This window comes from Rattus norvegicus, chromosome 1 (assembly GCF_021556685.1).
Source record: "Rattus norvegicus strain SHRSP/BbbUtx chromosome 1, alternate assembly SHRSP_T2T, whole genome shotgun sequence".
Lineage (NCBI taxonomy): Eukaryota > Metazoa > Chordata > Mammalia > Rodentia > Muridae > Rattus > Rattus norvegicus.
Window position 1 is genome coordinate 272,490,621 of NC_141534.1, and position 18,337 is coordinate 272,508,957.

General features: G+C 40.0%; 1 protein-coding gene across 2 annotated transcripts in view; it reads right to left on the reverse strand.

Moving 5' to 3' along the window:
* Window positions 1-6,822: 6,822 nt before the first annotated feature.
* Rab11fip2 (RAB11 family interacting protein 2) overlaps window positions 6,823-18,337 on the reverse strand; it is a 37,155-nt gene continuing 25,640 nt past the window's right edge. The window contains exons 4-6 of one of the 2 annotated variants that reach the window (XM_087552386.1): window positions 13,656-13,701; window positions 7,672-7,879; window positions 6,823-6,994 (exon numbers count right to left, since the gene is read on the reverse strand). In XM_087552386.1, the coding sequence (XP_087408512.1) occupies window positions 6,924-6,994; window positions 7,672-7,879; window positions 13,656-13,701 (325 nt within the window). In that variant the 3' untranslated portion in view covers window positions 6,823-6,923. Of the gene's footprint in view, window positions 6,995-7,630; window positions 7,880-13,655; window positions 13,702-18,337 lie in introns of those variants that run through there. The other variant, NM_001107447.2, reaches the window with a different exon arrangement.

Below are 18,337 nucleotides of genomic sequence, written 5' to 3' on the forward strand. Positions count from 1 at the left end.
AGAATGTTCAATAGCAGCACATTTATAAAAATATAAATGTAAACATAAAAACACTAAATTATACTAAAGGATTAGCTAACTGCTCATGAGGTGAATTATCCCTCTAAAAGAGCTACCTTTTGGTAGGGTTCCCTGCAATATAACCTCTATTAATCTATAGCTGACCATCAGTTTTACCTTGAGTTGGGCCTTGTTTTTCTCCGTCCCATTCCCAGGACTTTATCTGTATTCTCTGTAAGGCCTCCTTCATATTAGGAAGGTAGTAAACTGGACACAAGCCCACTGTGTTCTCTTCATGTTCTCTTAAGCAAAAGCTTTCTGAAAGAGGCTGCAGCTACAGGCCCAAATGGAACTTAGAAAGATACCTGCACTCTCCAGCACAGACCCCTAATATTAGGTTTCCACGAGGGATGAGTCTAATGGGGACACCAAAGTTGTCATCTAAGGGTTAGTTTACCTGAAGGGAATGCAGGAAATTTCTGAGTATATTTCAGTTAACGTCATCACATGTTGCTGTGATGAATAAATCCACAAAGGCATTCTCTGTCAGATGTGGCTTCACTTTACCCTTTTTAAGACAGTGCATAACCACCTTTTCTTCTGACGAGACTTATAAACTTCATTCTGTATTTCTACTGAAAGAGATTTAAACTCAGGTTTGACCTTTGATTTTATCTACTAACCTGTATGGGTGTATGCACGCATACCACCACACATGTGTGAAAGCCAGAGGACACCTTTCAGGACTCCTTTCACTTATACAGCCTGGAGACTGAACTCAGGTTATCAGGCATGGTGGCAATTGCTTTTACCTTCTAAGCCATCTCTCTGGCTCTCAACTCAGTTTTGATTATAAGAAGAAAGGATTTTTTAAAAAATAAACAGGCTTTTTGACAAAATATAGGGACCATCACAAAATCAGGAAGTTAAGCAAAATTCTCACCTACATGTACCAGCCAGCTAGTCATTCATCTTAGTGCATTTGGATGTGCGTGTGTGTGCGTGTGTGTGTGTGTGTGCGTGTGGGGTGTGTGTGTGTGTGTGCGTGCGTGCGTGTGTGTGTGCGTGTGTGTGTGTGAGTGTAACACATGTTCCTACTCCATTGCCTGTTGGCTGCACCCTGTGCTCTTTCCTATGTTAGTGTCTTTGATTTCATGTAGGACCCTTCTGAAGACTTGGGAAGGGTCTGGGAATCGCACTATTAACCTTCCAGATACTGCTCCAGGGATAGCCTATAAACACCAATGATGTAATCTGGCCATCACTGCTTATCTGGGTAGATACAAAAGTAGGGTAGAATTTTAAACAGCTAATGTTTCAAAAAATGGCTTCCTCTTAAGAGGAGGTCCTGAATTTTACCACCTATGCCAGGAGGCTTACAACCACCTGCAGCTCCAGTCGAGGGATCTAACTTCTGTGGCCTCTGTAGGTACCTGTGATCTGGAGCTAGTTTCTGGGAAGGAGTCCGGTTTGCCTCTGTCTCTGTGATCTTTGTACTCTTACAGTTGTCATGTCTTCTAGTTGCATGGCCCTAATGTGTGTAGGGAAAGTCACTGTACTCCTGCTCAAGGCACCCGTGAGAACTTTGGGTGAGCTTGCAGTCTCCTGCTTTTCTACTATAACAAGAGTAAGGAAGAATTTGAGTAAAATTACAGCAGCCAAATCTTTGTTAGGCTTTTTAAAAAAGAATCACCAATTTTGTTATTAATAGTATTAACCATCCATTCTCTTGAAATTTGACTGCCATGCATCAGAGATGAAAACCCCTAAGAAATCTGCAATCTTGTTTTCTACATGTAGTGGGACTACCAAGTGATAAAACCAATGGACACTTAGGCATGACATTTTAGTGTGTAAGAAGTATGAGAGAATACAGCAAATACAGAGGCGAATGCCAGCAGCAAACCACTGAACTGAGAATAGGATCCCCGTTGAAGGAATCAGAGAAAGAACTGGAAGAGCTTGAAGGGGCTCGAGACCCCATATGTACAACAATGCCAAGCAACCAGAGCTTCCAGGGACTAAGCCACTACCTAAAGACTATACATGGACTGACCCTGGACTCTGACCTCATAGGTAGCAATGAATATCCTAGTAAGAGCACCAGTGGAAGGGGAAGCCCTGGGTCCTGCTAAGACTGAACCCTCAGTGAACTAGACTGGTGGGGGGAGGGCGGCAATGGGGGGAGGGTTGGGAGGGGAGCACCCATAAGGAAGGGGAGGGGGGAGGGGGATGTTTGCCCGGATACCGGGAAAGGGAATAACACTCGAAATGTATATAAGAAATACTCAAGTTAATAAAAAAAAAAAAAGAAGTATGAGAGAATTAAGCATCTTGGGTTCAAATAATTAATTGTAAGCAACTGCATATTTGTAGAAAGATAAAAGTGTGAACATTTGTTATGTAAGATTATTTGAGAAACATATAAAATGTGAAGCATTTGGGTCATATGCCCTTGTGAACAAATACATTCCTGGGATGGGAACTATCCTGGCAAATGATCACCTTCGTGACCCTTGGCTTTTGGTTCCCAAACTGCCTTCAAATGCCTTTGTCTTTGCAGACAGAGAGTAAGACTACACTAGGGTTGGCTAGTTAGCAGGAAAACAGACTAGAGAGAACACACCCTAGAAGAAAAGGAGCAGGTTAAAACCCTGCAAAACCAAGAATCATTAGAGAGTAGGAGGATACTCGACTCTGCAGGGAAAGCACTTACTCCAGGGGGTGCTGACTGACACTTAGGAATACACATGGACTACATCTCAGTGTCTAGACTCTAGGTTCTATAACAACAGAAGTACTGGATGTCTTGCCATCTGCATGTTTAGACACACATGTGCAGTCACAGGTATGAAAGCCAGTCTCTCTCAGATGGAACCCCAGATGGACAGGGATATATTTGGATGGCCATGATGAGGGCTGTGGACATATGTGGCCTCTGCCATAAGTGGAGGACTTACCTGCAAACTCCATGTGTTTGCAAACCCCATCTTACTCTTCCTTGAATACAGCTTTCCAGAGCCTTGTGTCCTCTGCCTGAGTTGTGAAGAGTGGCATGACACAGAGGAAAGCTCTTGCCGTGGCCTCAGCCTGAAGACCTGCACTCATAAGGCAGTTTCTACCTCATTTCAGATCCTGGTCTTCTTGGACCATCTCACGGCAGAACATATGTATCCTTCACTGTGCTCAAGAAAGCGTGCTCTTAAGTTGTTAGGAACTTTGCTGGGGCTGGATAGATGACGTAGGGATAAAAGGGATTGTAATACAAGTCTGAGTCTGATCCCCAGATTCCGTGTAACAGCTGGATACAGTAGTGTAAGGAGTCTGCACACTTAGCATGCCCCTCTGGAGAGAAGGGAAGGCCTGTGCGCATGCACATCTATGCACATGTACTCTCACTCTCTCTCACACATATCACATACACGTACACACACATGTGTACACACACACACAGCCCTCACACATACAAATTAACAGAAAATATACTTCACTTCTGTGTGACTCTTCAGAACCATATTCCCTACAAGGCAGGTCTAAAGGCCTTACCAAACATGTGCCCCAACATAATCTGTCTCATTATCAAGAGACAATAAAGATGTCTATAGAAATGCATGATAGGAACAGCTTTATCTACAATAAGAAATTCTGATGACTGGATTAAGTTTAAACACTTTAATCAACTATAACAAATCAATTATCATATATAAAAATTCTGATTCATGCATCAGATTACATAAATTATACAACTGTCACATTATACAATGTTTATATACTTTTGTACCTGCAAAAATGTATATGAGTTACTAAGCATTGACTTAGGAATGTAGGGGTAGTACTTTTCAATTATAAATAATGCTTACATCATTCAAACACGTGCTAAGAACATACATTTCTAGATCTGCAGCATTTTCTTCTGTACCTCACAATACAAACAATCTAGAAGCTTCAGAAATTAAAAGACCCTAATACCATTAGGTAACAGACTTCAATTCCATTGTAAGTGGTTGATATTTTTTGACAGAGAAAAGTAAATGAAATAAAACGTCAACTTTAGTTTAATGCTTGAAGAGCTTCTACACATCTTATTAGATACATCAGGAAGCCCTTCATATGCAGATTAATTAGTAAAGGTGCTACCTATTGCATATTAAATACTTCCAAGGACAGCATCTGGATTATTAAAGTTATAAATCTGTGAAAATGGGGGGCTTTCAGTATGTGCTGACAGACCCTCTCCAATAGCACCACGAGCTTGCAGTGCAGTCCTTCCCTCTGAGAAGAGATCAAATGACTGGGCATGCTCACACTTCACCCACACGCACACACGAGTGACACCTACTGCACCTAGAGACAGATGATGGCACAGACAGCAAGGAGTCTCAGCCTGCTTTTCTAATCCAGGTAAGCTGCTTTTAATTTTTAGGGGAAAACAGAAGCTTAGTGTAACAGTTACTATAGATACTTAGAGATAGCAGGTCTTTCTTTTTTATTTCTCATTTTTAAAGATTCTCCTTGTTAAGAATAAGCACTCACATGGTGGTGGGAAGCAGGATGCAGGAGGAATGTGGAGATGGGAAGGGGAACATGAAGAAGCAGGTCGGTCACTAATGAGCTTATTTACTTAGGTTTCCACTCGTGAAACCCTTTTAAATACAAGGCAACATTTTCACAGCTGGAAAATTACAACTAGAACTTGATTTACTGCCAAAAGCAATACATGTAGTTATGTATAATCTATGAATAATACTACATTCATGGGAGGAGGGCAAAACTGGGGTCAATGCAGAACAGAGCAGCAAAAGGCAATGCTTCCAACACTTACCATGAGTGGCTTACATGGTATCTTATATACAACTCAAAGCAATGACCTTGGTATTTAAAGAATGACACTTGTCCCAGTGGCAGGGTGGGGTAGCAATACTGTCAAGCTGAGTTTAGAACTGAGAAGAGACTGGTTGTAAAATACTGTTGTTATTGTTGTTTTAAGAAATAGTTTAATTATGTAACAGAAGTGTGTTAACTTAGATCAGGCTTGATTCTGTGATTTTAAAAAAACTTGTTGATAGAAGTGTTTTTGAGTATATATTTTTACGCTAAAATCAGAAATAAAATGTCCTTAAAAATCTACTGTACATGCACGTTTATTTCCACATCTAAGTTAATATAAAAATAAATCATTGAATATTCCATGTTCCATTTGGAAGATAACCAAGTGTCTTTCTGGCCTTCTTCCTACAGTGCCCAGCCCCTACCTGCCACTGCTGTGTTTACTTTGGAGCTTGTTTTACTTGTAAGTCTATGTCAACTAATGATAAAACATTAAGTTCACGAGTGAAGTTCTGACCACTAGAACACATTTTCCAGAGTGTAAATGCAGACTTTTCATTTGTCTCAGACATTTGTTTTTACTTAGCAACAACAATTGGACCTCAGATAAATCTCACTGCCTATCAGACTGTTCCTGGACAAAGCTTTCCTTCAGATTCTGAAAAGCATTCAGTCAGGCAGTCAGGAAGGCTGTTGAATCCACATACACAGATTATAATGGAGGCAAAACTGTGCCTTATGACTGTCTCCTCATAAAAGCAACAATGCCATTTGAACCAGGCTTTTTAGGTAAGATTGATGGGAAACTTATTCCGAGGACAAAAGCAACAGACAGCTCAGGTCTCAACTAGACTGAGACTCTGGAAAGGACACACTTGGCTAACACATGTTATTGCACCTGCAGACAGCTCATAATACTAAATACATGAATGTAGGTGCTTTAAAAAGTTGTAGAGGCTCAGCAATGTCATGGTCAAAATATGCTAAGAATTTGATGACATCTAATAAATGTTAATTTTAAATGGCACCATTAAAATAATATTTACCAAGACTTCACATTGGAAAATCAAATCTACTTTAAACTTTGAAGTTTATTACAGAATCACATCAATTATTAATTAAATGGAAGAAAAACATTGTAAAAATCCATTTTTCCTCCTCTATTTTAATTTTAGAAAAGTACTGAAGTTTGTATTTGGGGAAAAAATTCACTTCAAAATCCATGTTTTCCAGAAAACCACAGAAACTCAGAAAATATAGATAACAAGGGATTTTGTGACTCAAAAGAATAAGAAAATCAGCAGAACTATAATCTGTGTTTTCATTTGACTTTCAGGGAAGTCTTACTAAAAATGCGCCTCACTACAGGGCTAAGGAGTGCACCCAGCCCCAGCCTCTACGCAGCAGCTCTTCCCTTCCTCAGCTCAGAAAGGCCGTCCACTTCAGTGTTTAGAGCTGGAAGGTTAAATAGCAGCAGAAGATCTGCAGTGTTCTCATCTCATCCCTTTTCACTTTACATTTTAGAATAATTTTATACAACCACAGAAAGCTAATCCACAGAAAACTACCATTCTAGGGAGGCAGGCTTAAACAAAGACCCCCACAGTGTGACATCAATCCCCAAGGGTGGATGTGGGTCGCCTCACGCTGAACTGGTGGAAGCCTGCTCTCAACACTCACGGTTGCAGTGAGTCTTTGGTTCAGGGCTCAAAGGCAACCATCTGTTCTATTAATGAAATTGAAATCAAGCCCACCTTCCTTGCTAGAACTTGCTGTTGCCTTGGGTTATCAGGCAATAGACAATCCCCCATCCTCCAGCTCACTGTTAGGTATAACTTACACAGTTGTCTCTGCTCTCAATACACAGTATAACAAACCATACTACCCTATCTCTTGCTTACACTTCCATAAACTCAAACACTAGCAGAACATTGGCTGAAGAAATCCATGCTTCTATGAAAAGAATAAAGAGCTCTAAATTTTGTTATTCTTTGAGAAGAGACTAGAGATCATCACTTTAAGGGGCAGTGATCGGGGATAAAGTTAGAAGCTGGAACTGGATGTAGTGAATCTCTTCAAAATCAGGGTTCAGAGAATCAGGACTGGGTTGAAATAGCTTCTCCACAGAGGTGGGGTGGCCCTGGTGACAAGTGCTCCTGGGAGTATACTGCAAAAGCGCATTCTAAACTCTGAGATTGATAGCCTAACCTTAGAGGCAACCACTTGTTTTTAAATGTCTTAAGAACACACGTGTATATGAGGTATATGCATGTACTTTATATACATAAACACTGAACATACATAGTCAGGTATGAGGAACGTTTTTCAGTAGTGTTTATAATGAGCAGTGTTCCTGACACTGGGTGTGTCTACAGACTGACTTCTGAGAATCCAACCACAGTATTGGTTCTGCTTTATGGAATCTATTCCTGAGGAATCACTCATGGCTCCTGAAGATATTTCCAGGCCTATGGCAGACGGGGTCCAGCACCAGTGCCCAAGTGATGCCAGAGAACTGCTCAGTCATCCAGGCATGGCTCATTTTCGGTTTAATAATTTAGAGTATTTTACCCACTCCAAAGGTTATTCTTGATAATACCTATGAGTATGAACAGGGCTGACAATTGTTCCCAGTGACGGAGGGGAGGAGGTGAAGCCTGACTGTGCAGACTCTTCCAGTAACATGTCCTTACTCCCTTCCTGCTCGCTCGCTCTCTCTCTCTCGCTCTCGCTCTCATTCTCGCTCTCTCACTCTCTCACTCTCTCACTCTCTCACTCTCTCGCTCTCACTCCTCCCAGGTATAAACAGTCCTCTTGACTCCCACTAGCTATTGGTAAACTTGCCAGCTTTCCTGGATGGCTCATAGGGCACTCGCAGGATGCTGGGTGTCTCTTCCATCACCCTGACAAGGAGGTTGTCGATGTAGTCCTCTAGCTCCCGGATGTGGGTGTCCTTCCTCCGAAGGAGTTCTTTGTGCTTCACCAGCTCCTGCAGCACCTCTTCGTAGGTCAGACTCCGGTACCCAGCCGTGGCATCGAAGGGATTGCTATCCTGGAATGAGATGCAGACTTGCTTTAAGCAGGCAGGACACAGATACCTACTGTGTATTAAGAGCTACTCATAATTTCACCTTCTAGTTTTGCTGAAGCTGACAAAAGTTTCTCTCCAGCTGTAGCTAGAATCAGGGGACAGTTCCTGGGTACTGCTCAATCCCTGGCAGGAAGGAGAGCAGGCAGACCAAAAGCCTGACTCAAAATCTGTATCTGAAACTCCTTCTTACAACTGGAACAACTTCCTAGAGCCAGAGACTGTCTTTATCAGTGAGAACTAAACCACAACACGAGTGCTGAGTGTACAGCTCAGTGGCAGAGCACTTGCTTAGCATGCAAAAGGCCCGGGCCCATCCCCAGCATATTAGGGAGCTGGATAAGACATGCTCTGTAGTTTGAAACCACAAGTTAGTCAATATAATGGAAATAGAGTAAAACTAAGCACCTGCAGGAATCTAGTCAAAGGACTGCCAAGAAGCTATAGAAAACTGCACATATGGACACTGTCCTCACAGAACTGCTTCCTCTAAACGTAGACTTGTATTCCATCTGGGTTTTTACTGACAATGGGTGTGAGAAACAGAAATGCCAGGCTGATTCTCTAACTTGCTGAGAAACGATGAAAGGCTCTTGGAACTAAACCAACGAGCACCATTCACAGGTACGGCTTCTGCCTTAGCTGACCAGCATGGTGAGCTGAGTCTTCCTGAGTCTATGAGAGGTGGATGTTTCCACTTCTCATAAATCACACCCATTTGTTTGATGTTGTTTCCCTTTTTGCCCTGTTACCAGGAAGCTCAGAACTTCCACATTAATACTCATGGTCAGGACAGCTACATGTCCTTTCATCTGACTTGTTTACCTAGCTAATGATATTCAATTAGTTTAAAAAGTCAAACAAAAGCATAATGCAACCAAAAGAGGGTCTTACTTCAACCTGTTTTATTCTAATAGTGTCATGACACTGAAGTCTAAAGAAAACACCTTGTGACAATGAAGATGGGCCCTTTAATATTTCCCTAGATTTCAATGGGATTTAGCTTTCCAGTGTGTAACTGTCTAGATACAAAATAGCACAATTTATGGCCTTAAAACATAGTTCTATTCCCTAAACCCAACAATTTAGGATGATTTGCATCACTTCCTGCCAAACACTCCCATCTTACTTTAAGAAAAATCAGCTAAAATACTAAGGAATCTCGTGTTCTTGTTCCTAAGGTGGACTCATCTGTCCAGCAGAGGATTAGTGAGGCCAGAGGGATGCAGAGACTCTTATTCCCATGGAGATCCTATGTCTCTCCCATCTTCAGCGTCTGCTGTGACTGTGCTGTGTGTCTAGCTCTTCACTAAATGCTCCTCCTGCCAGATCCCAGGGCAGAAACTAGAGTGATACCCCAGTCCCTCCAATGTCCCTTCTTCCTAGATGTACAAATTTTAGGCTGAGAACTGTCTCTCAGACTCCAGGTTTCAGAGTTTGGGTAGCAACGGCTTGCAACAGGTTTCACACTCGCCAGGCAGAAATTGGCAGTAGGGTGAGCATGGACAATTAACAAACTAGGGCTCATGGTTCAGTGGCCTGTCACAGGCTAGGGAGGTGTGACCAGAAAACGAGTCTGAGAGAAGAGGCTCTGTGACTACTACTGCACCATCAACCACTGGCAGGGTCATCTTTGAGGATTTGTAGCCTTGTCCTAAGGAAAACAAACCACTGAAGGTTTCTAAGCAGAAGTGAATCACTTGGCTTTTCTGCTACATTCAACTGTAAGCAGAAGTGTCTTTCAGGCAATGTTCTAGGAAACTAACCTGGCAACTAGGGATAATATCATTTGGGAGGGTGGAGGTTACTTCCAGAGTTACCGAAATACTGAAAACATAAATTTGGATGCTTTAAAAATCTTAACAGCCTCTATAATGCCACAATAACGATATCCAAAGGATTTTTTAACATTTAATAAATGTTGATTTAAAATGGCACCATTTAAAAAACAAGGCTTCCTAAGACCTCAAAAAAAAAATCAAATCCTTTACTAGATTTTGAAGTTTATTATAAGCTTGCTTTAACCGAATAAACACAATATTTAAGGAAAGTGAATTTAAATTCTCTGAGATATACTTTAAACAACTCAGTTTTTCAATTATCAAATAGAAAAAGTTGAAATTTTCTGAATTAAATGACTTGTGCCCCAACATTCCAAATGTTGCTCTTAACCCCCTGTGGACATTTTTAGAGCTAAATGCTGGCTTCTACCTTCCCTCTTGGGTCAGTTAGGTCTACAGCATAATGCACTGGCCACTGGTTGTTTAGCGTTATATTGTAAATTAATTATATTCTCATAAAAATACATTGTATTATTCATTTCCTATAGTAAAGACAAGATAAACTATAGAGAGTTTTTAATTTGTCAGAAATAAGCTAGCCTGTGTACTTTAGCACAAGTAATACTGTATAAAAATGAGGCAGGGATCAGGCTGAGGGTCACACTCCTGATCTGGTGAGACAAGTTCCCCAACCTTTCAACTCTGTTATCTATTGAGTGATTTTTTTCTGAACTCTATTTTTAAAAACAATAAAGGCCAACTAATGTGATTTCACTTCTCTAACAAAATATCTACTGGAAAAATTTAAGAATCATGGGGGTCATTAAATTTAACTAAATGGGTTATGTTACTTACAGGTTGTCTGCTTTTATTTTTTTAATGAACTTAACATAATAGCATTAGACTCTCTAATTTTAATCAAATTATATGTAAATGCAATGATTTTTCAAATTTCAAATTATGATGGCATACATCTTATATAAGATATATATATAAGATATATATAAGACATAATATCACTTACATGATTAATACTATATCAATCATACTGGTTAATGTAGCTAGTATTTTAATGTTTATCTTAAAACAATGAAGATAAGTAACATGTCCAAAAAAATTCCATTATAACCTAATAGTCTGAATGCCACAACAGGAACCGTCGTCACCTTGCAAGATTACCTAGTATTTTGGAATACCATTCGATAATCTACAGCCAAAATGAACAATATGCAACATATTCTTTACCTTTCTCACCCCAGCCTCCTTCCTAGAAATACATTTCTATTCTTAGTAAAGTTCTGTCTTCTTTATAGGTGGAAATTTTGCCCAAAATTCAGCATCAGATTTCTGAACAGGAAAACATCTTAATGACACATGTACCATAAATTACACTCTGGGAAAAAAATAATTAATACAGCTCAGGCTTGGCTCTAAATTTTACTCAATTTTTGAAAGCCACATAAATTTTCTAATTTTAGGTATATTATTCTTAAGCCAACATATTATTATACTTACACATTTATAAAGTCAAAGGAAATAATAAAATTAATATTAACTAATATAAATGATGCTAAAATGTTTTCTGGTTATAAAAAATTTGTTTAAAGAGGGGAACTCTCAAAAAATAAAAAAAATTTTTTTTCAAAAAGTGTACTTACTAAAATTCGGGAAAAACTGAAAACTCCAACCTCAGAACATAGGTCAAATACTGCCCACAATGGGGCTGCCATAAATTCAATATTTTGTTACCCCACTTCATAGACAGCACACATTTTAAGGACGTTTTCCTGTTTTGAAACAATGTAAATTTCCCGTCTCTTTTCTTTCTTTCACAACTAATCCTTCCTTTCTACTTCATGTCTGCTCAAAGTCAAGTCCCTTACGCAGACACAAAGATAGAAGACTGGGTTAGAGAGGAACAGCCCTCTCTGAAGGTTTCAACAGAACGTTAAATAGTAAGACTCATGCGAAGGTTCTTAGACGCATTAGCTATTTTTGCCTTACACACAATCTAGCCCTTTAAACTAGGAAATATATATATATATATATATATACATATATATATACATATATATTACAATATTTAAATTCAGACAAAAGCAAATTATCAAGACTCAAAATAACTGAAGATTTAAAGAAAGGTTGCCCTGGTAACCAAATATTGGTGGGGTCCTAACTGACATCCAAGGCAACTGGAGGAGAGAGGGAGGAGATGAAGGCTGGCGTTCTCAGATCATCTCATTATGGTGTAATGAGGACTCTGCTCTGGGAACATCATCTCAGCTACTTTCACATCCTTTGTCTTCCTCTCTTCATCTCCCTTTCAGTTCTTAATTAGGCCTTAAAGAGCTCACACTGCCCTTTCAACTGGCTACTGCTCCTGCCTAAACACCGCGCCTCCACAGACAGGTGTTGGCACCAGCATAGCCGACATACAAACCTAATTACACAATACTCCCTCCAGAAGGAGAGAAAATAACTTGCTGGATGTCTATTACTGGAGAACTTCATGTAAATTACTTCAAACATCTTGTAATCTTCAACATAAAAATTGTTCAAATAACTTCTTCTGAAAACTCGTCTGTAAGAACTCTTTCTCTCTTAATTGTATCTTACAGTACATTAGCAACACCTAGTAATCTTTTAGCTGTCATTTAGAATAGTTAGATTCCATAGAAAAACAATCACACATCAAGGATTCTGTTATCACCTTTAAATCCTTGAACTAAAACAATTTTCACATTTTATTTCTTTAAAGATTTCTAAGGATGTTTTAACAGTGATAAATTATAAGATTTGGAAAAGTACATCTACAAGCACATGGAAATTGTAATTAAGGTTACCTAATAAACAATAGCTACATATTAAATCAATTTTTGATGTTGCATTTTGTTTGAGATTAAGTAACAGCTGGTAGAATTCATTTTACTATCTGATCAAACACTGACTTCATAAAGTCTGACATTGCTTCAAGACAGCCACATTATAAAGACAAGTATTTATAAAACATCAAAACTTAGAAATCATTTGCATAGAACAGCAAAAGCATTATCTAAAGTCCTGTGCATCCACAGTATCTTCTACAATTCTTTAGACAGACCACTGTACTTAAAATGGTTTATAAGATAAGACTATAGCCCCACCTTGACTTCTTTTAGACAAACATATACTAGAAATTGTGATGTGCAATTGCTGAAAAAATTTTAAATTATCTGGATCACACATATTAAGGGCAGATGGTTCAAACAGCAAAATTGGCCTCTTTCTGTTACTCAGTGAGAATGTAGTTTTCCCCCAAGAACATCAGCCTGTACTTTTATAAAGTGATTTATTCTCCAGGTCAACAAATTTAAGGCTCAGATGCAACTGAAAACTCCAATACAATCCTGAACTTCAGGTAACAATTAAACAAAGTTAAACTATCTCAACAATTCTTGCAACTACACACATCCATTTAGCTGACTGCTGTCAATTCTGGGAAAGACCTGCTTTAGGCCTGACTTGGAAGATAGGTATTCTAAGGCATTTGTCTTTCCAAAGCCTTTGCTGATAAACTGTGGTCTCTCACCTCGCTGCTTTCCAACTGAATATTAGCAAGCAGCTTTGCTCTTTATTCAGTCCCTGACCCAACAATAAATGTTAGCTACTTTCACAACTATAATGTTGACTCTGACATACAGCTTTCACATTAAGGTCACAAGTTATAAACAAACTATATCCTAGTTAGACGTTCAATTATAACCACATCAGCTTGGGCTGTCTCTGAGTACATACAGAAGCCACACTCATTTGTGTAGTACAGGCAGTCTCAATTTCACTTTCTTCTTTCTCCTCAAACCATCACACTGACCAATGTTGTTTCTGCCATTGAGGTGTTTAGGGAGAGAGGCATGAGGGGAATATTCAAGAAAAAAGCCAGGCTTGCTCTCTGGTGATCTTATAACTCTTTGGTAACTTACCGGGATTTTCCTGAGGTCATCACTGCTTGTTGGATTCATATGAAAACTAAGTAATAAAGCATAAAATAAAGGTTAAACATGTCATAGTCTATATGAAAAGAAACAGAAAAATAGAAACATTTTAAGCCACACTGCAACATGTCTATTTAAAATCCTAACTTAAGTAAGTGAAATTCCATTCAAGAAGTAGAAGCAAAATAGTATTTACTCAACATCCTTAAAACATTCCCGTGTTTAAGCCCTGAAAGAAAATCTTCCAGTAGTCAGAATCAAGGAACAATAAATCGTAAATACACAGTTTCTAAATATCTTTAAACATGGTGACTTTACCAGTAAGATACTTCATTAAAGTGGTTCTTACTACTATTCCTCATTTTTATGTATGTATGTATATATGTATATATACATACACACACACACACACACACACACACACACACATATATATATAAAATCAACCCTTTTGATATATTTCTGTGGAAAGCTGAGAAAATTTACATTTGGAAAGGTTATAGAATAAGAGAGATTAGGCACCCTTTGTTTAAAATGTCAAGTATATTAGAAAAATTAACTTTCAAACCATACCCTGTCAATGAGAATGAGTCCACAGTAGCAGAAATAATTTCTGTCATTAATGTAATTTCTAAGTAGCTAGCTTTCAAAATTTAGTCAGAAACAGACCAAAACAAAACAGATTCCATCCATCTGGAGACATCACAGCAGAGTGCCACAGCTACTTTCTCCTTTGAAATGTGCCCATTAGGAAGGAGACTACAATCACCACAGAGAAGCTCAACTTCAAAGCCTCCGATGAGTAAATATTTCATCATTGCTGTTCCACTGCAAATCGTACCCAGCATTTAAGGCACTTGTCCTCAGAAGAGATACGAAGCAGCTTAATGTCCTGGGAGTCTTTTATTCCACATATTTCCCCATTGTCTGCATACTATATAAAAAATAGACGCCTAAGACTTAAGGAACTCACTTTTAAAATCTTGACCATGTGACAGAAATTGTGGACCTTGGAAATCTTTTCTGAAACACAGGTTATAGGTATACATCCTATCCCACAGTGCAAACCCTAAAAGGCATGATACATGTAGGACCACACATCAAGAGAATGTGCTATGTAGCCAGCGCATACTCAAGTTTTCACAGCCAGATTACAAGCACTGGCTGTGGACCTTTCCCAGGAGACAAGCCTGTGGAAGCACTTTACTATTGCAGTCGGGCTGGGTTACTAGGCAGACAAGCATGAGACATGCAGTACAGCACTGACAGGCTTCTGCAGCTGCCACATTTTCCTATCCCTGTATGCCATCTGAATGGTGTTCTGCAAGGTCCTATAATAGTGTCAGAGAACCAGTCATGCCTCAAAACCCTGACAAGACACCAAATGGTAAGAACAAAGTCCCAAAGGCCATCATTTGAGTTGCCTTGTACCTTCAGTCCTGTACCTGCAACACTACACCTGCAACCCTGTACCTGCAACCCTGCACCTGCAACACTACACCTGCTGCCCTGTACCTGCAGCCCTGCACCTACAGCCCTGTACCTGCAGCCCTGCACCTACAGCCCTGTACCTGCAGCCCTGTACCTGTAGCCCTGAACCTACAGCCCCACACCTGCAGCCCCGCACCTGCAGCCTTGCACCTGTAGCCCTGTATCTGCAGCCTTGCACCTGCAGCCCTGTACCTGCAGTCCTGTACTTGCCCTGTATCCACAGCCCTGCACCTGCAGCCCTGCACCTGCAGCCCTGCACCTGCAGTGTTCTACTGTGGCAGCAATTGCTGATGGTTTCTACTTTCTACAGCTCTCAATCCTAGTCAGTGTAATGAAGGGGCCAATGAGAAACAGTAGTGTCCCCTTGCTTCCTGGCCTCATGTCATGTTTTCTGATAAGCAACACACTCCTCTACACCCACTGGTGTACTGGAGTACTACTCCACTGGTGGACACTACCATGTGTAATTTACATGCAGGGGTGTCAAAACACCAAAGTGCTCAAGAGCAGAGAAGGAGCCGAGGGCCTTGTAGCTGGGGGAGATGAATTCATACTGTGTTCGACCCCTGTGCCTGCTGCTTCGTGACCTTTAACAAGTCACTTTGACTATATCTTGGTTCCTTCATCTGCAAAACCATAATGGCAAAAGCATTTCCCAAACAGGACTGCTGTGGAGAGAGAAAATGAACGAAGTAATGCAGAAAACAAAGAGCAGGAAGAGCTTCCGCCATGCACAATCTCAGGTCATTTGAGGTATGTAATATGCACTCTTTTAAACTCTTTTTCAAAAATAACTTATTTTCATGACAATTAAGAGGATCATGTGGTACAAAATTCTATCTTCCATAACTTCATTTTAGATATAAAGGATTAAAGGATGTTAGGCAACATTATAGTGTTTGTTATAAATTCTTCCACTGCTAAACAGTGGAACCGGCTCTGAGATTCGTCCTGAGACTCCAGCCCTGAGCCTGACAAATCTTTGTGAGCACTGACTGTAAAGCTGGAGCCCCAACATAAGCACTCTCAATTAACTGGCCAACCACATTTTATTATGGGATAAATAAAGCCTTATTCATAGGATGTAGAGGTAGGGTATCCCAAAATTCTTAGACCGAGTGTGTGAAAGTCATGCTCTCCCACAGAATTCACTGAAGAGGGCCTTTTTCCTGGGGCAAGCAGGATTTGAGACTCCATGAAAGACAGAAAGGCTTGGCTGTCTAGAAGACAGCTCTGTGGACACTGCCATGAGTAATGAGTGCTAGGCAATGGCGTCAGTCCAGGACTTTAGAGCACAACATACAGGCTAAGATGCTCCGAACGCTTCTTCTAAGGACAAACCCAAGGACCTCAGACCTTATCCAGGAACAACAAGCATGTTTCCCAACAATGCTGGTCTCCTCTCAATAAGCCACTAACATTCCACATTTGGGGTTCTGATCTATTCTGTTCATTCCCAGGATTTATTTTATACATCGTGACCATATCCACTCAACAGCCTGTCTCACTCAGAGAGAAATTGTTGAACTGAGAAATAATAGAAGTATGGGTGTTATCAGAAGCACATTTTAAAGCACATTTAGATCCAAGATTTTAATCAAAATCACAAAGTACTATGCAGTCTGAAGTAATTTTTGCTCAGGAAGGTAAAATAAAACTCAACGACCTGAGAAGGAGCTAAAGATGGTTTAGATTCTCTACACTGTCAGGACTGGGCAGAGCACTCAGGCAGCAGCCCAGCCCCTTCCCTCTGTACCTGAGCATGCATTGGGGGTGTGAGCTTGCCTGTGAGCTCAGGTCCCCACTCGTATTGTCTGAGAGCCAAAGGCTGCACCCTCCATTATGGTCTGCTTTGTACACATACACTGGTGTGTCAAACACATGACCAACTCAGCCATTCATGGCTGCCGTTTCTCATCTGTCCTTACATGGGGGAAAGAGAGTTAACTGAACTGGATTGAATTAGTATGGTGCAAAATAAAATGCCTCTGTTTATTGACGTGTGGCACCAATTTGTGATATCCCTTTCTTTGGACTGGTGTCCTCATGTCAGACAAGATATTGAATAATACAGTTTGGCTGCTCAACTGAGCTGCTGACAAGTTAGGGGACTGGTGTTTATAATCAGGTAGAAAATAAACCTAGATAAGCTCACGGTGAACAGGGAGGCTGTACAACTAAATTCCAGAATTTATGTTTAATCTTAGAAAAAGACCTGAGGCAGTTGATGGAGACACAGGGTCCTAAAGTAATTTTTAAACAGTTAAGTATTTTAATTTAGATGCATAAACATATTTTAAACAGATAAAAGTGTCTTAATCTTATCATAGTCAAGTTTTCAGGTAAAAGCATTAGTATTTTATTTGCAAATTCATTTAGAAATTCTGAAAAATGTTTGTAAGTAAACTTGAAATATAAACTATTGTGCATTTTAATTTTTCTAGAAAAAATAAACTTTCCTATGTTATTTATTAATTTATCTTAAAGTTGGAGTAGCAAGTAAAGAAATAATTGAGTAGAAACTGAAACCTGTGTTACACTAGACTGCCTACAGGCATTAAAATAAGCCTGTCTCTATGAAGTGATGGTCCCAGTTGCTACAGTGATAACTTGGGCTACCGGCCATGCTCAAAATGTTTTTTTTTTTAAGCAAGCACATTCTTTGGAGAAGGAAGCTATAAGACAGGGGAAGACCTGTTAAGAATGTTAAGTTTAAAACACTTGACTTGTCAAGACAACAGAACACCGAGAACAAAGGTCTATTACAAGCAGAGGAAACTATTCTACCCGCAGGCTTCAGGATGGGAGGCTATCACCACAAGAGCTGCTCTTTCCAAGGCATTCAAAGTTAAGTCTTATACCTCCTACTTCTCTTTCTAAACACCATCACTGCTCAGATGACAAAGTCACTTTGGCCTACAGCTTGATTCAAATAATTGACAAAGTCCAGAGATGTGCCACCTGGTAGGGAGAGGAGGCAGTTTCCTCAAACACTGGCCAATACCTTACTATGTGAAGGAAGCAAGTGTAACTCTAAACCATCAGAGGAGAACTTCTGACAGTAGTTACTTTCCAGGTCAGCATTCTATTGATCTTGTCCTTAAAGTGAATGAAGAAGGCTCTAGCTTCCCTCAGTGGCATGGGCAGGTGGGAGGAGGCTCTACAAGAGGCTGTTATGC